General features: G+C 38.0%; 1 protein-coding gene across 1 annotated transcript in view; it reads left to right on the top strand.

Annotated features, from left to right (window-relative positions):
- kcnh1a (potassium voltage-gated channel, subfamily H (eag-related), member 1a) overlaps positions 1–25,905 on the top strand; it is a 54,717-nt gene that overhangs the window by 11,545 nt on the left and 17,267 nt on the right. Inside the window, exons 9-11 of the mRNA XM_053509792.1 lie at positions 16,753–16,952; positions 17,186–17,438; positions 20,164–20,360. Coding sequence (XP_053365767.1) covers positions 16,753–16,952; positions 17,186–17,438; positions 20,164–20,360 — 650 coding nt within the window. The remainder of the gene's footprint in view (positions 1–16,752; positions 16,953–17,185; positions 17,439–20,163; positions 20,361–25,905) is intronic.

The following is a 25,905-nucleotide window of genomic DNA, read 5'->3' as shown; positions in this document are numbered from 1 at the left end:
CTTTTTACTCATGCTTATAATATGGTCATTGTCACATATACTGTTACAGCACGGTAAAATTCCTTCAGAAAGCTAGGGTCAGCCATGACCCCAGAGCCTTAAACATTTGAACCACCACTACCCAGTGCACCTACTGTACGATAATCGTGAGTTTGATATGATGTCATGCTGAATCTTGTGGTGGATATCAGGATGATTTCCCAATTTTAATTATCAAACTTTAGATGGCAAACCCAGGACCCGAGGTTCTCTTGACTTGTGCTAAATTGTGGGGCAGTGGTAGCTCAGTGGCTAAAATGATATTAGCAGACGTCCCTTTGAATAATTGCATCTGTCACTCTCATTCACTTATTGTCTATACCACTTTATCCTGTATTCAGGGTTGCAGGCGGGGTATACCCTGGACAGGGTGCCAATCCATCGCAGGGCGCACACATACACACTCATTCACACACTACGGGCAACTTGGGAACGCCAATTAGCCTGCAGGTCTTTGGACTGTAGGAGGAAACTGGAGTACCCAGAGGAAATCCACCAAGCATGGGGAGAACATGCAAACTCCATGCACACAGAGACAGAGATCGAAACTGGCCGGGAATCAAACACGGACCCTGAAAGTGCAAGGCGACAGTGCCCTGCCAGATTGTATAGGGAGACATATAGATTTACTTATTTCTGTACAAGTTCAGATGATAACTAGAACTTTACATGCATGATTGTTAACATTAGCATCATTAATCCAGGACTGTTGCAGCAAACTGTTTTAGGCTTCGTAGTGGTGCAATATTTAGAGTTTAAAAAGTTGTGTGCGGGGCATAAATAATGGAGCAAACTAACGTTATTATAAACATAAGGATTGCCTTTTAAATTTGGGTGAAAACCAAAGACTGCCTGAAGTCTGGAATCCATGGCATGAACAAACGCCGATGCTCAAGATGCTTTGGCAGGCCTTTACTATAGCTGCCTTCCACTGCTGCTTGTTTATAGGTCTTTCTGCCTTTAGTCTTGTCTTCAAGTGAAAAGCATGCTTTATTGGGTTGAGATCAGGTAACTCACTTGGCCAGTGACGAATATACCATTTCTGAGAGAGTACATATCAGAATTCATCCTGCTTCTTTTCTCGGTTCTATTGACAGCCATACACGCTTATGCCGTAACATTGCCTTCACCATGTTTGAGAGATGAATTTCCTTCTCCATGTTTTTCTTTTCCAATCATTCTGGTACAAGTTGATTTTGGTTTAATCAGTCCATAGAGTTTGGCAAAATGTTCTGGCAGTCTAATCTGGCATTTCTGTTTTGGAGTGTTACCAGTGGTTTGCACCTTGTTGTGGAGCATCTGTATTTTATTTCATAAAGCTGCCTCTTGACTGTAGACATTGACAATGACACATCTACCTCATTAACAGTGTTCTTGAACTGGCCAGATGTTGTGAAAGGGTTTTTCTTCACCATAAACAGAATTCTGGGGCCTCCATTTCAGTTATCTTTTGTCTTCCAGGCCTTCTGCTGTTGCTGAGCTTTCCAGTTAATCCCTTCTTTTTAAGAATGTACCAAACTGTTCTACTGTATTGGTCATTCCCAATTTATTTGCTATTTTTGATTCCAAATGCAAAAAAAAATTCTTATCCTTGTTCCGAAATTTGTAGACCTGACTGAGATAAAATGAGGAAGTACATGGCTTGTTGGGATGCTGATCCTGCAAAGAGAATAAACAAATGCTACTGATAAGTTCTATTGAAAAGAATGTTGTTTTGGTACTTTTTTATTTATGTGATATATACCCGAAATTATAGAATGATGCAAATATTTCGGTTTAAAATATTTAAGTATTTTGCTGAAGAGGTGCACATTAGAAGTGGAGCCTGCAGAATATAACAGTTATCACTGGTTTTTACTCTCGCTTCTAAAATGTGATGATACAGAAGCAGGTGGATTTTTATTAAATTCTGCTAAAGCACTGGTAAATATTGGAAAGTGATAAATTATTCAGGCTTCGCAGTGCTGATTGTGACACAATATGCAAACATTAGGTCAGTAGTTTCCCTGAAGCTTGAAAGATATTCTTACAACTTTACACAACTATTACATAACACCCAGCAAGAATTGTACATTCAAGGTCAGTAAACCAACAAAAGCTAGTAACAGCCAGCGGTGTGAATATTAAACACACTAGGAGATGCTGGAAGGATCTCGTATCCTCTGAGCCATGCCATCACAGCGCTTTGTAGTCGGGGATAATGAACTTCAAACTGAAGTGAAAATGATGAGTTATTAAATATTCTGTCATTCCACCTCTGATCAAGTGTAAAAACCCATCATCTACACACTGCATTGTCTTTGTCCATGTCTGTCACTCTGTCTCTCCTTGTGTCTCTCTATTTCAGTCACCTCTTTTACACTGTCTTTCTCTCTTTATCTCCTTGAATGGCATGAATGTCAGATTAGTGCCAAAACAAATAACATGAGAAAATTAAGCTTATTATAAGGTTAATTTATTAAAGTGTGCATTTTGGCTCAGTCTTCTCACACCTTCAGGGTAAGGGATTTGAATTCCCCTCAAATCCCCACAAGGAATTCCCCTTGGTGGTTCTAAATTGACAGTAGTGTGTGATGGACTGTGTGTGTGCTTATGCCTTGTGATGGGTTGGCAACCAATCCACGGCGCAACCACCCTTGTGCCCTAGGTTCCCCAAAATAGGCTTCAGGCACCCAGTGACACTTCACACAGGATAGGCAGCATATAAACTTAATAGTAATGTTTGTTCGTTCATTCATTCATTCATTCATTCATTCATTTTCCATAGTGGTGATCCAGTATAGGGTGCAGGGGGTCTGGAGTCTATCCTTGGAGAACTGGGATACGAAATAGGGAAACCCCTGGAAAGGGTGCTAATCCATCGCAGGACATACACCCACACACACTCATTTACACACTATGGGCAGTTTGGAAACCTAATCTGCAAGTCTTTGGATTGTGTATGAAATCCAGAGTACCTGGAGGAAACCCATTTCAGCTCAGAAAGAGAGTTTATGGTTAGGTGATGCAAGCTTCCCATGAGTGGTTCTCCACATCCTAACTGTGCACTAAGCTAGCATTAAGCTAACTCCACAGCTGGGCAGGGAGGTGTGTCTGTATCATCGACCCAGGAGGTGTACAACTATAACACCATTTAACAACTAGAAAGCTCCATAAGTAATTTTTCCATAGTACAGGTCCCATGGTAGTCCAATGGTCCCTCTACCCTGGTATTTTTGACAGTACCATAAAGTACAGTAAGTTACTACATGGTACTACTGTAAAGTAGTTCTACTATGATACTGTACATACTTTGATACAAGGGTACATGTCCTATAGTACAGTACATGGTTGTACCAGGTAACTGTACAATGGGACATGTCTCGGCAAAAATATGTTACAATGTAGAACAATGTCAGTAATTATATAGTTATCTCTGCTGTGCCATTTTACCTGTTAAAGTACTCTTTGAAGGTTATTTCAGGGTGCTTTGGTGAATTTGATTGTACTTTTTGGGTACCACAGTGTCTACCAAATTTCAGCAGGTATCTAAAATGGTACTGCCTGCACTATACCATACCAGTAGTATGTAGTAACTTAACTAATATGGTACAGTAATTACAAACATACAATATTAGATACAACAAGCTAAACTTTGGTAGCCATGGTGGTACCCAATACATACCATCTAATTCACTAAAGAATTGTCTGTTTAAAGACCCTTTGGAGGTTACAGTAAAAGGTACAATACCATATTATATACATTTTCCCATTGTGGGCAATTAAATTAGAACCTTTAAATACATTTAAAAATAAATATATATATATTTTTTGACAATAAAGTTTCCTGTTATGGGTCTCATAGTACCAAATTTAAATTAAAATTTTATTTGTCACATACAGTTTTACACAGTACGATATGCAGTGAAATGCTTATACTACTGCTAGTGACCTTAAAGGAAAAGAATAGTAAAAGCTTATACATAAGAAATAATAGGAATGAAGGAAATACTTAAAAAAATAAAATTAACTAGTAAAATATACTGTACAAAATAAAATAAGAAATAAAAGAAATACTTTAAAAATAAAATTAACTAGTAAAATATGATGTACAAAGTAAAATATACTGTAATAAGAGAAATACGTTAGAAAATAAGATTAACTAGTGCAAATGTACATACTATAGGACAGTACATGTACCCTTACCCTTACCATAACAAAAATTCCATTATGCAGGTACCAGTGGTTAAAATTTCGAATGGGATTTTTCTTTTTCTTCCTGTTCGTCTTTCTTTCTCATATTCTTTGTTTCTCTCTGTCTCCCTTGATCTTCATCTGGTTTTTTATTCAACACTTAAGATGTGATGTCAACGTGACACAAGAAGTCGTGTTAGCGATTATACTAAAGAAATGATGTTGGCTTTGCTATACAGTAGGTTCTTATATTAAATGTAAATTACATGCAAATTATCTGCAGTGAATGTGAAGAAAGCTTTAAAAGCTTTTCCTAAATGTTATGATGTTCAGCTGGCTCCTGCTGCCTCACCGTGGGAGGATTTGCATGAGCTCTCCTGTACAGTAATTATAACTAATTCACACCCTGTCATTACCTGTGTGTGGACATTTTCTTAATTAGCCATATTAATTTGCGAAAGGACAGAAACAACAAAAGAAGACAACAGAAGACATAAAAAAAACATTGGAAGGCAATACATGTTACATTCACAGACACACAGTTATTTCTTTTATTTTGTTTTGATGATTTCACGAATCCTGTTAGACTATTAGACCATAATTCATCTGATCATATTCTTTATACTGGACAGCGTATAGATTGTTAGCGGGTTGCAATGAAGTCAGCGTACAGATCGTTCCGGCTTTGCTGTAGCACACTCGGGTGGTCATTTCAATTTCTTGTTAAAAAGAAGCTCCAGCAGAATCTGACATCTAGTTTCTTGGAAGCAAAGTGTGTTTCAAATGAAACCAATTCATATGTGTGAGCAGATCGAATAACCACCAGGGCATGACATGGACAGGGAATTTGCACTGACTTCTTCTTCTACACGCGGTCAGACTCACAGCCAGAACTTGGAGACAGGGATGTAGAACTACAGTGCACTGGGAACTAGTGGAGATCAAGACAGGAATTAGACAGTGGAATCGTGCATTATAGCCAATTAAATCGTTTGCATTAGGCTTGATCATATGCATGATGTGCATTATACCCAACTGTAATATTCGCATATGTGTAATAGGATAATACATACTGGGCTAAGTGTATAAAAATTTCTTTAATGTGGTATAATAGGGAGATTTTTTTTTCTCTGTAATTAAACTTGCCTCCTGTAAGTGGCAGTGTATATGCTTGTGTGTAATTTTCTCTACAGTAAAAGCCTAATTGGATGTGAGCTCAGTGTTTCAGCCTGAGGGCGGTGATTAGGTAAGAAAATATCCAGATAATATTCCATGATAGTAAAAACCAATGCTTCTTCTACTTCTTCTTCTTCTTCGTCTCCTGTGCCAAACCCCACTGCTATGGCCGTTTTTATACATACAGTATGTGTTAATATATGTGCATTGCAGCTCAGAGAGAATGTTTATGGATAGGTGTTGCAAGCTTCCTATGAGTGGTTCTCCACAAGCTAACTGTGCACTAAGCTAGCTTTGCATTAAGCTAACTCCCTAGCTGTGCAGGGAGGTGCGTCTGGTTTCGAAATGTGACGAGAGACTTTTGTTAACGTGATCATAATTAGCCTCACACATCAAGGTGCGTGTAAATATTTGTACCTACTGTACCAGTATTTTTTTCTGACAGATGTAATTGCATAATATACAAATGTGTCAAAAATACAGTTTTTCTCTGTTGGCCCATTTTAATACACAGCCTTGATCTCTATATCCCACAACACATCACAGTCTACAGCAAGTGATTACAATTTCCAACATTGCACTACTCAGTCACATTGACACTCACCTGAGTTTTAAACTTGCTCGCTCTGAACTTATGCTCATGACGTGCCTGACTTTACTGACTTTTAGATTTTTTGGGTTTGGATATTTTGGTCCCATGTCGGTTTTCTGATTCTTGGATTTTGTTAAAACAATATTCATACTAAATGAATAAAAACGGAATTGATTGATGTGACACCCACAAAACTTCGCAACCGGCAAAGGATTAAAAGCTGAAATGTTTAGAGCGGAATTACAAAAAAGAAGAATTAGATGTGAATTAAGTGAGGTGAAAAAGAATCAAGTACTACCATGATTTATTTGTGCTAAACTGTGTACCCTGATGATTAATTAGACCGAGCACATAACCCAGGACAGCTGACAACCCTCAGCCAAAAATCCCTAACAGACCGAGAGGCTCGCCACAACGCAGGGGTGAAAAGCAGGAGGTGTTGTGTTGTAAGGAAGCAGCTGATGCTGCTGTAATCAACCCTTTGAGGAGTAAACACCTCACTGCACGTTGAAACACTGCAGATCAGTCACGTATCACTCACTTATGGCCTATAGTGATAATAAAGTGTTGCAGAAGAAGATGCAAAAAGTCTTTTTTTTTATTGTAGAGATTTATGATGTTATGTGGTGTTGTTAGTCGTTCAGCTGCTCCCGTCGCGGTGTCACTACAGCGGATCGTACAGTCCACAAACATCTTGGCACAGCTTTTAGGCCGGATGCCCTTTCTGATGCAACCCTCCTATTTTATCTGGGCTTGGGACCAGAACTGCATCCAGTGGCTGGGGTTTGGGCATTGGGTGGAAATTGAACCAGCCCTCCACAGGGTAGGCGAGAAACCTACCACTGAGCCTAAGCTTTAAGGACTAATGCTTAAATACATAAAAGGGTAAAGACTTTACCCGGTGTCTTCAGTGTGTACATTCTAGAGATGGGAGAGAGAATTGACTCACTTATGAATCTTAATTTTTTTGTTTGCCGGTTCATGTAGCTCCACAGTGACCCCAAATTGTTTTTATGATTTATTACACGTATAAAAGACGTGCAGCAGTCAAACAGCCAGTTACAGCATTGGTCGTTTTCAGCTTGACCGAACACATTGGATAAAACAATTCTGTGCCAAGTGCACAAGCTTCTGAGTGGCATAACATGCTTGACCACATGTTTACAAATGAATAACACGCTCAAGACTTTAGAAGCATTTCAGGTGGAATAAACATTGTATGTGAAGTTAGTTTGTATTGTTTAAATTTTGCGTTCGATTTTTAAGTGAGAATCTATCGCTATAAATAATGGGCAACATTTAATTACTCACGGTCTATTCAGTTGTGAAGCTGTTGCATAAAGCTATGGTATAAAACCTTTAGTTATGACAACTTTCCTTTTTTTTTTTAAGGTTCATGGTTTTAAAGTTATAAAAAAATCTGAAAACTCTTAAACGCACATCTGCTTAAGTACAGTCATCCAAACTACACCTCACACTTCATTAGAGAGATTTCTGAAACAAGAGCCCTGTTTGGTCAGGATTTGTTTTCCCACTTAGTGATAATCCTCTACACATGCTACAGCGTGATGTTTACACATTTTTTCATGGATGTTTATTTTTTATTTCTTGGTGAGAACCCAGCCCAAGAAACCTGAATTTAATTAACAGTAATTTAATACGTTTTACTCTGACATGTCTGTGAATTTAATATTTAAAAACATTTGGTGGTTTTGAAGTCTCTGAGGCATTATGTCAGTGCAAAAAGGATATTGGGTCTCCATGTTGCCAGTTACAACCATTAGATAGAAAAGAATGATAAAAACAAATGAATTAAATTAGTGCACTTCCATGTCCAGTGTGTCCATGCTACGAGAGTAAAACCTCACAGGACACTTTCATATTCAACAAAATTGTGTAAAAATTTGACCATGTGCATCACAGACATTTGTATTCTTAGGAAATCAAACCTAATCAAATCATCTTACCAATCATAACTGTGAGAGATTTATTATTAAGGCATGCAAGATAACATTAGCGTTCACACTAAGAAACACAAACAGTGCTAAATATTTACTGAGCCAAGATGTAGGTGTTTCGAGTAGATCATATGAAATAAGTTATTTTTTTGTTTATTGTTGATTTGTTGTTTACACTGATTTTACATTTCATTCTTAGTTTCTGATAAAGTTCCAGGATGTGTAGCTCAGTAGCTCCCTGGAGAACTGCACTTTAAACTTTCTTACTGCTAGACTGCAGATTAGTGACTGTCTGCATTGTTCTCTGGAGACAATGTGGAACATTCAATACACACAACACAGGATCCACCCCAACCTTTGTACTGTTCAATAAGCAATAAAAAACAAAGGTACAATTAAAACCACAAACCAATCAACTCGTATTCTTGCTGTTCTTTTCTTTATGAGGTGGTTGGAGCTGGCTATGGTGTTCTTTTTAAAACTATTTATTCTGCAGGTGACATTTTAATGGGTTGAGTTGCAATAATTTTAATTGAACATCCTGTGGAACCTAATCAGAGACTTCAGACAGGAAATGATGTCATAAGAGGAAGCCAGTGCGCTGTTAGGCTGGGCACACATTACACAGAAAGCTAAAAGATCCTGACAAGACTGGGAGTGTACACTAACACTAACCCATTCACTTCTGCGGATTTTTATGCCAACTCAAAACCAGTTGAACCTACACTTAACAACTGTCAGGTGAGGGATCATAGACTATATGCACACGAAGTCTCATGACAGCTCTCTATAGAAGAAGGATAAACATTCAAGATAAAAAAAAATAAATAAACAAACAAATCTGGACACAAGACCGTCCAGCTGTTTTACTGAGCACTGTTAGGCATTTAAAATGTCAGTTGTCAGTATTGTAATTACAATAAAACACAAGACGCAAAGAGACAAGTAAGAACTTTACGGGTCACGCTAGTTTTGTCTGATGAAACTTGTTATTCATTTTTTTTTTTTTATTGTTGCATCATTTTAATATTTGTATTCAAAATCTGTGGTTTTCTCATTTTTTTGAATATTGGTTTTATATGCAAAAACAAATTAAAATTCCCCTTGCCATGATTCCGCCTCTTTAGTGTTAACTGGTTAGTGACCGTACGCATTCTCCAGGCGAGTCAGTGACCGCAGGGTACATTACGCCACACCAGAGTCGGCTGTGAAAAAATCAAACGTTTGATACACTGCGCATCATTTCGGGAGGAGTGTGTTCAAAGTCTGTTCCCATCACATACAGTACTGGCCGCAGCTTGGACAAACTCAACACCATTCTCAATCCTATACAAAATCCTATCCAAAGTCATGTAGTGCGTCCCCGGCATTAACAACACACACTTACGCATAGTTGGTAAAACAGGATGAAAGTCTATGCAGAAATCTTTTTGGAAATGATTTGAACCAAATGAACAGATGAACATTTAAATAGTTGAAATAATGTGATATTTTCTGCTAAATCTGTCTACTCATATCTAGTAACAAATGACGCACGCACACACACACACACACACACACAGCAGTCATAAGTGTTTAACAAGCAGAACGTAAGAGTATAAAAAAATTAATCTATGAGTTAAAATATTTGAAGCTCTTCTGCTGTAAAAGGAGCTTTTGTCTCACACCCATACACACACACATACACAGGCACTTTCACTAATTGGATTTAGGGTTTAATGTAATAGATGTTGAGGATGAAGTGTCTCTCGACTCGGTTCAGCAAGTGTTTCCTTAACATCACACCATTCCCTCAGTAATTTATTCACACATAAACATGAAAACGTTTGAATGAGTGAAACTCCAAGAGTTGATTCTCCTGATGGTTTGTGTTGTTTGTGTTTCCACATTATTCTTATAAATCACTTATACAGTACATGCCTAAATGCCAGCTGCTAAATGGTTAGACTCATTACTAGCAGTGGTGGAGTCCATCAGTGTCTGTACTTATCAGTTGCCTAGCAACACGCAACACTGTCCTCATGACTTTACCCACTTGAGTGTATTAAGTCACTTTGGCTATGGCATTATCAGTGTTATGTTAGCACCAAGATAGCATTCATGTTAATTTACTCCATTTGGCAACCAGTTACCCTCATTGCTGGATTAACCCATAAATGTTTATTTCTCTAAGGCGGTCTCTGTGACGAGGATCAGTACCTGTGTGTAGATAATCTTTCTGGTTGGTTTGTTTCTGTTAACATAATCGGTTTCAGAGAAAATAAAGAAATAAATCTTTCAATTTGAAACAGTGGCTGTAATATTATGGCACGTGTTATTTGCTACAGTGTAGTATATAGTAAGGTGTACAGTGTAGTGTACAGTGTAGTATATAGTAAGGTGTACAGTGCAGTGTACAGTGTAGTATATAGTAAGGTGTACAGTGTAGTGTACAGTGTAGTATATAGTAAGGTGTACAGTGTAGTGTACAGTGTAGTGTATAGTAAGGTGTACAGTGCAGTGTACAGTGTAGTATATAGTAAGGTGTACAGTGTAGTATACAGTAAGGTGTACAGTGTAGTGTACAGTGGAGTATACAGTAAGGTGTACAGTGTAGTATACAGTAAGGTGTACAGTGCAGTTTACAGTGTAGTATATAGTAAGGTGTACAGTGTAGTGTATAGTAAGGTGTACAATGTAGTGTACAGTATAGTATATAGTACGGTGTACAGTGTAGTGTACAGTGTAGTATATAGTAAGGTGTACAGTGTAGTGTACAGTGTAGTATATAGTAAGGTGTACAGTGTAGTGTACAGTGTAGTGTACAGTGTAGTATATAGTAAGGTGTACAGTAAAGTGTACAGTGTAGTATATAGTAAGGTGTATAGTGTAGTGTACAGTGTAGTGTACAGTGTAGTATATAGTAAGGTGTACAGTGTAGTGTACAGTGTAGTGTATAGTAAGGTGTACAGTGTAGTGTACAGTGTAGTGTATAGTAAGGTGTACAGTGTAGTGTACAGTGTAGTATATAGTAAGGTGTACAGTGTAGTATATAGTAAGGTGTACAGTGTAGTGTACAGTGTAGTATATAGTAAGGTGTACAGTGTAGTGTACAGTGTAGTATATAGTAAGGTGTACAGTGTAGTGTACAGTGTAGTATATAGTAAGGTGTACAGTGTAGTGTACAGTGTAGTGTACAGTGTAGTATATAGTAAGGTGTACAGTGTAGTGTACAGTGTAGTATATAGTAAGGTGTACAGTGTAGTGTACAGTGTAGTGTATAGTAAGGTGTACAGTGTAGTGTACAGTGTAGTGTATAGTAAGGTGTACAGTGTAGTGTACAGTGTAGTATATAGTAAGGTGTACAGTGTAGTGTACAGTGTAGTATATAGTAAGGTGTACAGTGTAGTGTACAGTGTAGTATATAGTAAGGTGTACAGTGTAGTGTACAGTGTAGTATATAGTAAGGTGTACAGTGTAGTGTACAGTGTAGTATATAGTAAGGTGTATAGTGTAGTATATAGTAAGGTGTACAGTGTAGTGTACAGTGTAGTGTACAGTAAGGTGTACAGTGTAGTGTACAGTGTAGTATATAGTAAGGTGTACAGTAAAGTGTACAGTGTAGTATATAGTAAGGTGTATAGTGTAGTGTACAGTGTAGTATATAGTAAGGTGTACAGTGTAGTGTACAGTGTAGTATATAGTAAGGTGTACAGTGTAGTGTACAGTGTAGTGTATAGTAAGGTGTACAGTGTAGTGTACAGTGTAGTGTATAGTAAGGTGTACAGTGTAGTGTACAGTGTAGTATATAGTAAGGTGTATAGTGTAGTATATAGTAAGGTGTACAGTGTAGTGTACAGTGTAGTATATAGTAAGGTGTACAGTGTAGTGTACAGTGTAGTATATAGTAAGGTGTACAGTGTAGTGTACAGTGTAGTATATAGTAAGGTGTATAGTGTAGTATATAGTAAGGTGTACAGTGTAGTATATAGTAAGGTGTACAGTGTAGTGTACAGTATAGTATATAGTACGGTGTACAGTGAAGTTTATAGTACGGTGTACAATGTAGTATATAGTACGGTGTACAGTGTAGTGTACAGTGTAGTATATAGTACGGTGTATAGTGTAGTGTACAGTGTAGTATATAGTAAGGTGTACAGTGCAGTGTACAGTGTAGTATATAGTAAGGTGTACAGTGTAGTGTACAGTATAGTATATAGTACGGTGTACAGTGTAGTTTATAGTACGGTGTACAATGTAGTATATAGTACGGTGTACAGTGTAGTGTACAGTGTAGTATATAGTAAGGTGTACAGTGCAGTGTACAGTGTAGTATATAGTAAAGTGTACAGTGTAGTTTATAGTATGGTGTACAATGTAGTATATAGTACGGTGTATAGTGTAGTGTACAGTGTAGTATATTGTAAGGTGTACAGTGCAGTGTACAGTGTAGTATATAGTACGGTGTACAGTGTAGTTTATAGTACGGTGTACAATGTAGTATATAGTACGGTGTACAGTGTAGTGTACAGTGTAGTATATAGTAAGGTGTACAGTGTAGTGTACAGTGTAGTATATAGTAAGGTGTATAGTGTAGTGAACAGTGTAGTGTACAGTGTAGTATATAGTAAGGTGTACAGTGTAGTGTACAGTGTAGTATATAGTAAGGTGTACAGTATAGTATATAGTACGGTGTACAGTGTAGTTTATAGTACGGTGTACAATGTAGTATATAGTACGGTGTACAGTGTAGTGTACAGTGTAGTATATAGTACGGTGTATAGTGTAGTGTACAGTGTAGTATATAGTAAGGTGTACAGTGCAGTGTACAGTGTAGTATATAGTAAGGTGTACAGTGTAGTGTACAGTGTAGTATATAGTAAGGTGTACAGTGTAGTGTACAGTATAGTATATAGTATGGTGTACAGTGTAGTTTATAGTACGGTGTACAATGTAGTATATAGTACGGTGTACAATGTAGTATATAGTACGGTGTACAGTGTAGTGTACAGTGTAGTATATAGTAAGGTGTACAGTGAAGTATATAGTACGGTGTACAGTGTAGTGTACAGTGTAGTATATAGTAAGGTGTACAGTGTAGTGTACAGTGTAGTATATAGTAAGGTGTACAGTGTAGTGTACAGTGTAGTATATAGTAAGGTGTACAGTGTAGTGTACAGTGTAGTATATAGTAAGGTGTACAGTATAGTATATAGTACGGTGTACAGTGTAGTTTATAGTACGGTGTACAGTGTAGTGTACAGTGTAGTATATAGTACGGTGTATAGTGTAGTGTACAGTGTAGTATATAGTAAGGTGTACAGTGCAGTGTACAGTGTAGTATATAGTAAGGTGTACAGTGTAGTGTACAGTGTAGTATATAGTAAGGTGTACAGTGTAGTGTACAGTATAGTATATAGTATGGTGTACAGTGTAGTTTATAGTACGGTGTACAATGTAGTATATAGTACGGTGTACAATGTAGTATATAGTACGGTGTACAGTGTAGTGTACAGTGTAGTATATAGTAAGGTGTACAGTGAAGTATATAGTACGGTGTACAGTGTAGTGTACAGTGTAGTATATAGTAAGGTGTACAGTGTAGTGTACAGTATAGTATATAGTACGGTGTACAGTGTAGTTTATAGTACGGTGTACAATGTAGTATATAGTACGGTGTACAGTGTAGTGTACAGTGTAGTATATAGTAAGGTGTACAGTGAAGTATATAGTACGGTGTACAGTGTAGTGTACAGTGTAGTATATAGTAAGGTGTACAGTGTAGTGTACAGTGAAAGATATAGTAAGGTGTACAGTGTAATGTACAGTGTAGTGTAGAGTCTAGTATATAGTAAGGTGTATAGTGTAGTATACAAGGTAGTATATAGCAAGGTGTACAGTGTAGTATATAGTAAGGTGTACAGTGTAGTGTACAGTGTAGTATATTATAAGGTATACAGTGTACAGTTAAGTGTACGGTTTAGTGTACGGTATGGTATACAGTGTAGTATACACTTAAGTGTACAGTGTATTGTAAAGTAAGGTGTACAATAAAGTGTGCAGAGTAGTTTACAGTAAGAGCACAGTATAGTATACTATCTATTGTACTGTGTACTGTATACAAGTGTGTACTAACTGTGTACTGTGTACTGTATACAATGTAGAAAACAGAAAAGTGTAGGGAACAGTACAGTGTAGTGTATAGTACGATGTACAGTAAATGTACATTGTCATGAACAATAGAGTTGCGTGTGTAGTATCCAGTAAGGTGTACAGTGTAGTATGCAGTAAAAGGTACAGTGTACTGTACGATAAGGTGTCCATATTAGTGTACAGTGTACTATACAGTAAAGTGTACAGTAATGTGTGTAATATACAGTAAAATGTACAGTGTAGTGTACAGTAAGGCGTACAGTAACGTGTACAGTGTATTGTACAGAAATTGACACTCTTCTTTTTAGCTGCAGTGTTTCTGTTTTTCAGGGTTTTATTTTATCTCTGAGACTAACCTGTGACTGTGTGTGTGTATGTGTGTGTGCTCGTGTGTGTGTTTGATATACAGACACTTGCTGTCACCTGTGAGGAAAATACAGTATGTCCCAAAAGAACCTAGGGCTGTCACTCTGCATGCTGTGTCACAAAATCTCTCTCTCTCTCTCTCTCTCTCTCTCTCTCTCTCCCTCTTTTCATCCTGGCTAATCCTTAATACTGAAAAGTTTAATACTGAAATGCTTAAAGTGTGTAAAGTGGTCAGATTGTGATTGAGCCAACAGAATCTTGCAACCACTCCATAAGCGACATTACTGATGATGTCACTGTAAAATAATTGCACAATTTTACAATTCTATCAATGGAGATGACAGAATTCTCCAAGAAAAAAAAACAGTTTATATGTTGTGCCATTTTTTTTTTTGTTTGTTTTAGAAACTTGCAAAAGCTAAAAATCTTTTGATTTAAAGGCTTGGAAACCATAGGTTCTGATCTGTTGTGACTCTAAACTTCAGTTCTTACTTACCTAAGCATTTGTGAATTTGCAAAAAGTGGATAAAGAAATATTTATCACTATATATAATATATAGTATATAGCATTCTTGGGTTATCGGTGAGTGAGGAATAAGCATAAAATGTGAAACTTGGATAAAAATACATTCACTGTATATTTGCATAATTCTCATTCCTAATGACTGTTACAAAACCCATGAGGTAGAACTGATCAGCATTATCACATGGACTGCTGAAATAGTGAACATAAACAAAGCATGTGACTGCAGTCGCTCTGATAGTTTTAGTACTGAAATTGCCATGAACATTTCTGTACCTCAGCCTCCATCAGGGAACAGTGTGTAACTAAAACACATTTCCCGCTGTACAGTTGTTCTTTTATTTATAAGACTGATAACACAGGAGTGCATGTGTACTTTAGAAGAGGATAGAGGGGTGTCGGGGGTAAATACCACCAAATAGAAAACACACAGATTCACTGAAACACTCCAAAAAAAAAATTAAATTTCAGGTCATTTTCCAAGACTTTTTTACCTGCATGAATTTTTTTTTTAATCTTTCATCTTGTATATACATAAAATGAATATAAAACACGAATAAAGTTAAAAGCACATTGAATTAAACATAAAAAATGTGAACAAATTCCAATAAGGTACTAGCGCTCGTAGGTGTAGTATGTGTATTTATTTATATTTTTTGTCACTGCTGATGCTTCTGTATTGCACGTTATTGATACATTTATAAATTAACAATTAATTTTTTTTTTAATTAAAATTATAATTTTAAACCTTTAAAAGTTTCAATCCCTTCATGACAGTGTCCAATGTTAAAAGTGCTATATAATACAATTTTATTTCACACTGAATTTAACAGATTTTGCTAAAAAGGAAAAAAAATCTGAAATACTAATCAGAATGAGAGCTGTCCTTTGGGCTTTATGGCAAAAACCAGACCAGCAGAAACACATTAACTGTAACTTAAGCACTTTAAAGTGTGTGTGTGTGTGTGTGTGTGTGTGTGTGCGTGTGCGTGTGTGTAAAAGAAGCTGATTTGGTTATGACTATAACGCCATCTGTTAGTGACACGCCTAACCCACTTTAAAAAAACATTTGTGCATTATTGCATTATTTTTCTTTACATTCGTTCATCTTTATTTACCCTCTCTGTCATTCACGCTCTACCATTCATTACACGTTTCTCTCACGCGCACGCTCTCTGTCACTAACAATATTTACAGGGCACTACACACTCACACACACAAGAGGTAATTTAGCATGTTTTGGGATGAAACTGGAAAATCCTGGAGGAAACCCACATGGGTATGTAATATGAAACTCAGGATGGCACTGGGAGCACTAAAATAAATCCTGAACACAAAGTCAGTCGGCTACAGTTACTGAGGTGTATAGATCTAAGAAATCTAAACAGCTAGCTACAGTAGCATGGTAAATTAAATATTTGTGGCATAAGTAATAAAGCCTTATGTTCTTAAAGAGGAAAAAGGATCATTTTTATTCTGTATAAATGCAGAACAGATTTCCTGTGGGTGTCTGGATATGTACATTCACGGTTTCCCTCATCTCAGGTGTAATGGAATATTAACATCAGGAGCTGATTTATGGTCATACTACAGTATCTGATATCACCCAATCGTGGATGGGCTTCCTATGGTGCATTTATAAATCACAAATTTGCACTTTTTTCCTTACATTGTCTCAAATTTATATTCATATTTTTATTTCTATAAAGCTATGAGACCATCGTCCCTTGTTGAATTGATTTAAACAACATATCTTCATTCCTAACTCTCTCTCTCTCTCTCTTTCTCTTTAGCTCTCCTCTATGCCACCATCTTTGGTAACGTGACCACGATCTTTCAGCAGATGTATGCTAACACTAACCGGTATCATGAGATGCTGAACAGCGTGCGAGATTTCCTCAAACTCTACCAGGTTCCTAAAGGCCTGAGTGAGAGAGTGATGGACTATATCGCCTCCACCTGGTCCATGTCCAGGGGCATCGACACAGACAAGGTAAAGTGTGTGTATATGTGTGTGTGTGTGTGTGTGTGTGCGTGTGTGTGTGTGTCTGTGTGCAAGTGGGTGCATGTTTCCAACTCAAGAAACAAAGTAATATCTGGGAGACTTTATTTTATCAAAGAGTGTGTTGTGACACACACACACACACACACACACACACATAGCTGCTGTGGAGTTAATCTTCAAGTACATACAGAATTTTTATGGAATTCTGTCTTGGTCCTCAGGTCCTCCAGATCTGTCCTAAGGACATGCGAGCTGATATCTGTGTGCACCTGAACAGGAAGGTGTTTAAGGAACATCCTGCGTTCCGATTGGCCAGCGATGGATGTCTACGCGCACTTGCCATGGAGTTCCAGACCATCCACTGTGCTCCAGGGGACCTGATCTACCACGCAGGAGAGAGTGTCGATACGCTGTGCTTCGTCGTCTCAGGGTCACTCGAGGTCATCCAGGATGATGAGGTGGTCGCCATACTGGGTTAGTGAGGAAGGGTGAGAGAGGTGGGGGGAGACAAAACTGAGTTTTGACAATACAAATGTCTATATTTGTCATGCAGTACAGCACCTTGAAAGAGAAAGAGATAAGGCGATACAGACAGAAAAAGGTGTGGGGGTTGTTTTGGCAACACTGTACATACACTGATAAGACATAACATTATGACTGATCCACTAAATATTTTTTTCTGCCCCTTCGCGGCCTGGCCATGTATGGTCGATCGGATTAAGATCTGTAGAATCTGGTCAACACCTCGAACTCTTGATCATGGTCCTCAAACTGTTTCTTAACAATATGTGCAGTGTGTCAGGGCACGTTATCCTGCTGAAAGAAGCCACAGGGGGGTGTTTTACATGGCAAAATAACATCCACTTGAACAGCAGGACCCAAGATTTCCCAACAGAACATTGCCCAGACCATCAGACTGCCTTCGTCTGTGTCCCAGTGCATTCTGGTGCTCTGGCTCTCTTCCCCAGGTAAGTTACGGAACACCTGGCCTTCCACATGACGTAAAAGAAAGCGTGGCTCATCCAAGGGAGTGGGCTTAATCACAATTTTGCCCAAAAACACAGCCTTGAATAAAGAATGGTACCAAAACACCCTCCAACAGCAACTTCTTCCAACAATCCAACAGCAGTTTGGTGAAGAACAATGCATTTTCCAGCACAACGGAGCACCGTGCCATAAAGAAAAAGTGATAACTAAGTGGCTCGGGGACCAAAACGTTAAAATTTTGGGTCCATGGCCTGGAAATTCCCCAGATTCTAATCCCATTGAGAACTTGTGGTCAATTCTCAAGAAACGGGTGGACAAACAAAAACCCTCTAATTCTGACAAACTCCAAGAAGTGATTATGAAAGAATGGGTTGCTATCAGTCAGGATTTGGCCCAGAAGTTGATTGAGAGCATGCCCAGTCGAATTGCAGAGGTCCTGAAAAAGAAGGGCCAACACTGCAAATACTGACTCTCTGCATAAATGTCATGTAATTGTTGATAAAAGCCTTTAAAACATATGAAGTGCTTGTAATTATATTTCAGTACATCACAGAAACAACTGAAACAAAGATCTAAAAGCAGTTTAGCAGCAAACTTTGTGAAAACTAATATTTGTGTCGTTCTCAAAACCTTTTAGCCATGACTGTAGAGGTGACAAAATCATGAACAAATTTTTCTGCATCATGTAGTGACACTATTTTTTTGTCTTGGCAATATTTCTGAGATTAGAAAAATTCTATCCTAGTAATATTATCTACTTCAAATAAAACACTGGAATTTACAATCACACCAAGGTCTTTTACTGCTGCACATGATGAAACAGAAAGGCCAACCAGTTATTTAATTCACCTGTCAGTCGTCATAATGTTATGGCTGATTACTATATATGATCATGCCAATAAATCTTGTTAAACTTAAATTAGAAAGAGAGAGAGAGAAAGAGAGAAAGAGATGAAATAAAAAATATATATATAATTTTGAGTTAACATTTATTCCAGAGGCACAAAAAAACATACACACACACACACGGCCATTATCTTTTGCAAGTGCAAATTGGACACTTGGACAGATTGGATCTTAATTAAAAGAGTTTGTGGACTTGCTCTTATCTGATCAAGCTAGATTACTGCACTAAATTGATTAGCTTGAATGTGTGTGTGTGTGTGTGTGTGTGTGTGTGTAGCTTCTTAAAGAAAAGGTGCTTTGTTTATTTATTAGTTTTTTTTTTTTTATCAACAAGACCAAAAGTGTTTACATAAAGAGAGTTCTGGTTTCAGTGAATTGTCTCTTAAGGAGAGACAACTCTGTCTAAGAGAGAGAGAGACAGGTCTAAGAGAGACAGGTATGAGAGACAGGTCCAGCAGTGAAGCGGGTGTGGAGAGAACACTCATGACCTGTCTAACAGCGTTGTGTGGGAGAAGTGAGCCGTGTTATGTTTATTCAGTCAGAGGGGCAGAGGGAATATTTCTCCCATCAGAACGTCTCCTTCTCTCTGCCTGACATCTCATCTGCAGCCTGCACTCATTAATTGTGTGTGTGTGTGTGTGCTGTTTGGTTCCTGCAAAGTAAAATCTGGCTGAATATTTCATTTGCACCGTAATCAGCTGAGTGAAAAGTGAGATGAAGCGTCGCCTGTCCCACATGACCAGACACTTTATTTAATGCGATACACACACACATAAACAGAAAACTCTCATGTCGATTGTAAATGCCACACACACACACACACACACACACAAACACACAGCAAAGCCAAATATCCTACAAAATAAAGAATGTCCCAGACTCCTGACGTGGTACAACCACTCAAGTCAAAGCATCACAAACTGTCTGTTGAATAGTTTAGCTCGCCGGGTTGGATATAGCCGTAGTAGCATATTTGCACCACCCACTGTATAAGAAAATTGGACAAACGCTTTAGTAAAGACATCTCAAAGCTCTCCTCATCAACATTTTCGAAGCCACACTGAACTCTGATAAATTTTCTAATAATCATCATAGAGGATTAGGATCAAATTTGGGAATGTCTCCTAACACACAGACAGAGAAAGAAACAGAGGACGAGCAAGAGACATACAAAGTGTGGAAGAGAAGTGAGAAAAGAAAGACAGAGACGGAAAGATAGAGAGACAAAAAATGAAAGTTTGATTAATATGCACAGCAACATCGAGACAGACGGATACAGGGTTATAACGTGTGTCTGTGTGTGTAGGAAAAGGTGACGTGTTCGGAGATGTCTTCTGGAGGGAGGTGACTTTAGCACAGTCGTGTGCTAATGTGCGAGCGCTAACCTACTGTGACTTACACGTCATTAAACGTGATGCACTGCAGAAAGTCTTGGAATTTTATACAGCTTTCTCCAACCACTTCTCACGCAACCTGCTGCTGACCTACAACCTCCGCAAACGGGTGAGTCATACACACACAAAATCATAACACAAACACACACAATTATGACTCGCGCACAAGCACACAGTCAAACCCTGCCCTGACAGAGCTATTGAAAAGATCAGGGCTTGCCTGGGGCTTGTCATTTTCTGTTTTTTTGTAGGAAGTTGAGCATCAATAGGTTGAGGAGGTTATAGCTACCTTTATAATAAATAAATGCTTTCTCTCTGCCTCTCTGTCTCACACACAAACACCTACACACAGAGATTATTATACTACTTATCTTTACTATTGGTTTGTGCACTGCTTACCTTTTGTCTTCTTACATTTCTCACCTCTCTATCTCTCTCTCTGTCCACTTGTGGCTTGACTTGGCCCTTGTGGGAAAAGTATGAACAATCTTACTTTAATTAGGATACACACACACACACTCATACAAACGCACAAAAAGAGAAAGATAGCCTGAGAGAGATTTATTAGGTGTTTATGCACCTAGTGGAACATCCAGACAGTAAGGCAATAATAGTAAGTTACAATAATTCAACCTAGAGGTGACAAAAGCATGAACTAGTTTCTCTGCACCATGTAATAACATTATATTTTTTATATTGCCAATATTTCTGAGATAAAAGAAATTTATCTTGGTAATATTATCTACATGAGTTTCAAATGAAAGACTGAAATCAATACTCACACCAAGGTCTTTTACGGCTGCACATGATGAAACTGATTTTCAAGACTATACAAAGTTTCATCAGAAACTAACGTCTAGCTGCATGTGGTCCTAGTACCAGTACTTTTGTCTTGTCAGAATTAGGCAGAAGGAAGTTAATTAATATCTATTCAGTGACAACTGTGTGTCATTAGCATAACAGTGGAAACTAACACCATGCTTACGATTAATTACCATGTAGAAAGCATGTAGAAAGGAAACAGCAGTTGGCCTAAAACCGAACCCTGTTGAACACCAAACTTCATTTTAGTATGCATAGAATAGTCACCATTTAAATCTACAAACTAATAACGATCAGTCAAATAAGACTTGAGCCATGTGAAAGCCCCTAAACTCCTACTACATTTCTAATCTATCAAGACCATAGATTACCTATCAGTATGTTCAGACTTTTACATTTCAAAAATGTTATTCCTACTGCTGTGCGACAACCTTTTCTAAAATCTTGGTGATAAAGAGGAGGTTTGATTTGGAGGTCAGGTTTCTTAATTAGAGGTTTACTAACTGCTATTATTTAGGACTGTAAGCCTTCCGGAGTGAACAGAGAATTTTTAACAGAGGTTCTGTTATTTTTTATTTTATCTGTTTGAGTAAATGTGTAAGATCAAATACACAAGATGATGATTTCACAGATGAGATTAGTGACATTAGTTAAGTCTCTTGAGGGGGAGTAAAGTATTGAAAGTGCTAATTTGATGTAGTTATATTATGACCTCCATAAATGTTTTTTAAATTGTTTTGGTTTTTTAAATTTAAGGCTTGTTTTTTTTACTCTTATTATTTCTGGCTATGTTTGTTATACAGTATTAGTATAGAGAACCTCAAATGCATTCAACGGATGCATTTCAACATGTGTCCATGTTTTTGTACAGTGGTCAGATTATCATTATGAATAACTGTTACCCCTCCTACTGTACTAGTTAGCTGAGGCTGATATATATAGCTGCATCCAGGAGAACTAGCTTCATTTAATGCTGTTTTACTCCACATTACATTTACATTTACATTTAGGCATTTGGCAGACGCTCTTATCCAGAGCGACTTACATTTTTTTATAATTTTTTTTTTTTTTATCTCATTATACATCTGAGCAATTGAGGGTTAAGGGCCTTGCTCAAGGGCCCAACAGTGGCAACTTGGTGGTTGTGGGGTTTGAACCTGGGATCTTCCGAACCGTAGTCCAATACCTTAACCACTGAGCTACCCCTGGCCCGTACATTTCTGTTAAACACAGTATAACAAACTCCTGATCACTTATAGTTCCATTAACAGTAAGCTCATTAGATGTAAGAGATCTGATATTTAACAGTCCTAGTCTCAGATCAGTGGTGCTGACTGTGCATTCAGTGTGCTTTCATTTTATACTTATTAGATTTCTAAAACAGTCTTTCTACATTTTTGTTCAGCTCGGGGAACAGACACAGTCTCAATCTGCTGAAATCTGAATGAGGACTATCAGACAATCAGGTTAACCTGCTTGTCCTTACAACTCATTGTTGGTGTTGTGCAGGATGTAAAAGTGAACATGTCACTTATTAATAATGAGAGTTGTAATGTTATTGGATACAGCGAAAGAACGCAGTCCAAGTGTGTTACTATTCTCAGAGCAGAAAGTGATTCTACCTCTCTCTCTAATGCTGATACGGCAGACATTTGACATGCTTGCTTAAAGTTAATGATGTTTGTATTTTAGAAAAACAAATTTGATATGTGTGTGTGGGGGGGGGTATTTTTTGGTCTGTAATATGAAGCCAATCACAAATTTAATCACAAATTAATTTTCTTGGTGTTGTGTTATTGATCAGATTTAAAAACACTGATCAAAATTACAGTATACAGACACAATTACATCTGTGTGTACCAGCTGCAGCTACAGCATGATTTAGTACACTGCAAAACTATATAGGGTGTATTATGTTAGCTAAATTACAGTACTTTTGTGTGTGTGCTTTTAGCAGCATGTGCCTTTAAAAAATGCTTGACAAAGGGATAAAAATAGTGGAGTGATGATCGTGGAAAAAGAAGGCTGACGAGACAAGTGCTGCTAATGCAAATCTAACAGTTTTAAAGGTCATGATGAGCTGTGTGTGTGTGTGTGTGTGTGTGTGTGTGTTTAAGAGGTGGCTCTGCTCTCTAAGGTTTATGATCTATTTAATAGTCTTAAAAATTACATTTGTCAGTTGTACTGTATCAAACACACACACACACACACACACACTTTCTCTCTTTAATAAATATCTTTTTAAAGTATCACTGTGCAAGTAACTGATGACTGTGTGTAATGTGACACCGGTCAGCACAAATCACTGAAGTAGAAAGTGCGTGTGTCGCAGTCAGGCAGCAGACAGAAAGACACACACAAAGACACATACACGAGGAATTCGGACGCTAAGCTGAGCAATGTCATGGAGCAGTGGTGGATCTGCAGATATAACTTGTTTATGTACACACAGTGTATCTGTTCGAGTCTCGCATCTCAACATGATGAATGTAAGTCGCATGATCTTACATCTGTCTCTGAGTTTGAGGAATTGCCAAGAATTAAGAAATTATCAGTTTACTCCTTCATTATGGAAAACAGTTGGAGAACTTTGCATGTTTTCGGTGGTGGAATGAAACCAGACAACCCTGAGGAGACCCAAATGGAGCCAGAGAGAACATGTGAACCTCCATACAGACAGTAACCTGAGATGAGGATCAGCAAACCTCATATCATTAATTATCTATGAATTAAAAAAAAAAAAAACTGTGATATTACTTCAGAACTCACGCTGCAATCTCAGAGAAATTACAGCAACCAGAACAAAGCTCCTGAGAACGTGATCCTGGGAACACACAGCAATGAGAACATTGAGTGTCTAATGTCCAATCAGCCTGGAGAAGATATTATTGGGAGAATTTAGGGATGATGTACTGATTATGGGCCAGTTTTTGGGCGGGCTCTTGAAACATAAGGGACACATAAGGATCACTCTCTATCGTCTTATGTCGTCCGCCATGTCACACTTTTGTTTTATCTGGAACTCTTCCTAAACCATTCATGGGAATTTGACCAAACCCTCACAGAACCTTTTTAGGAAGAAACACATGCACTTGGTAGCACATTTAGTAGCCAGGTGACACACATCTTCCTTGGAAGTCCTATAAATCTTTTGCATTAAGATTTTTAATTTTTTTTTCAGGTTGCTGTTCACATTTCTGCGCTGTTGTTTATGTAGGTTTGCAGAATCATTCAGGCACTGGGTTTACCTGTTATTGTTTATATACAACATATTTCCTTTGATGCATTATACTAAGTCCCTGTGCAGCAGGTTACTGCACCTGTCAACATAGAGCAGTTCTCAGATAAGAAGTTTTTTAGCCGTCATGAGACGAGCATTTTTCATGATGTTCTCAGTGTAAATTTTTTGCAACACAAAGCTGAGTTAATTACAGACCTCCATTCCTGTGAGATTCTGGTTTATTTAATCTCTCAGGTATTCCAACTCCTCCAGTATCCATAACGACTCTTTTCTCCTCCTTCACAGACCCGTCTCAGTCTGTCTGCATTTAGAAACCAACAGGAACAAGAACAAAGGCTTTAAAGTCCATGTGAGAGACAGTGGGGAGCTCTATATATCTCTTTCTCTCTCTTTCTCTCTCTCTCTCTCTCTCTCTTTCCCCCCTCTCCCTTTGCCCACTCTTCTCATTCTCTGTGCAGTGCTCTGCTGAGTGAGAGTAAGGAGTGTGTAAGAATGATAAGTGTGTGTGTATCACTTGCGTGTTTATGTTCACATGGAGAGGTAGCAGTGTGCAATTTTATGAGCCTCATTTATCACTCTTTAATATCATCACATCATTTCCATGTGTGTGTAGGAGATTTTTCCTTCTAACTGGATACAAACAAGTCTCACAACCATTACAGGCTCTGGCCTAAAATCTAAATACAGATGGGTCTGTTCGGAGCAGTTAATAGGGACCGGAACAAATACTGATAGCAGCAAATCTCTGAATGTTGCTTCTTCAGTTTATGGAAAAAGTATCGAGATTTGCGTGCCACAGATCCAGATGCTTTTGCCGTACGTCCTCCATCAGATGCCTTAAAACCTGGCTGTAGGTTTTAAAGTGCCCTTATTATGCAATTTTCCCCTGAAAGGGAACAGCCGAAAGACAAAGAAGAAGATTATGCCATTTTAAATGTTGCTAATATTGCTTAATGAGTCTCTAAAAACAGGTTTACATGTATGCAAGGTCAAAAAACACTTTAGTTTTCTCTGTGATTGGTCAGATGGCGCAGTCCTTTATGATTGGTCAACTGCTACAGCGTGTGTCGGAAAACGAAACTCCCATGACCATAACTGAATGATGGCTCTGGAGACCCGTCAATACATAGAAAAGATGGCGTCGGTTTTACCGTGTAACGACCAATTTTATATTAACTGTGGCTACAAAAATCGAGAGGTCTTTTATCTTTGTGTCGGTGTTTCGTTAAAAGGCCAGTGAGCAATAAGGACAAACACAAACAAGTAGATAAAGCAAACGTGTATTAGACAAAACTAAATAAAGTAAACGAAAAAGGTGCACAACAACCAAACAAAAAAATAAACAATATTTACAAACTATATATAATAAATGGTATGTGTATGTAAACGCGAGTAACTGGAAAATGTCCGAAGTCCGTGTTTATTGTATGTGTGTTATCCGAGTATACCGAGTATGGTTCGGTCTCACCGGGGTTAATGAAGTCTGGGAGGCCGATGACTGAGGGTGAGGGGTCCAGGGAATATGTCCAGTCAAAGATAATCCGATTCAAAAATCTTCGAAAGAAAATGATCCACAGCAATCTCTCCTTCT

The sequence above is a fragment of the Clarias gariepinus genome, chromosome 13 (genome assembly GCF_024256425.1).
Source record: "Clarias gariepinus isolate MV-2021 ecotype Netherlands chromosome 13, CGAR_prim_01v2, whole genome shotgun sequence".
NCBI classification, from domain to species: Eukaryota; Metazoa; Chordata; class Actinopteri; order Siluriformes; family Clariidae; genus Clarias; species Clarias gariepinus.
This window is presented reverse-complemented; position numbering and strand designations above follow the sequence as displayed.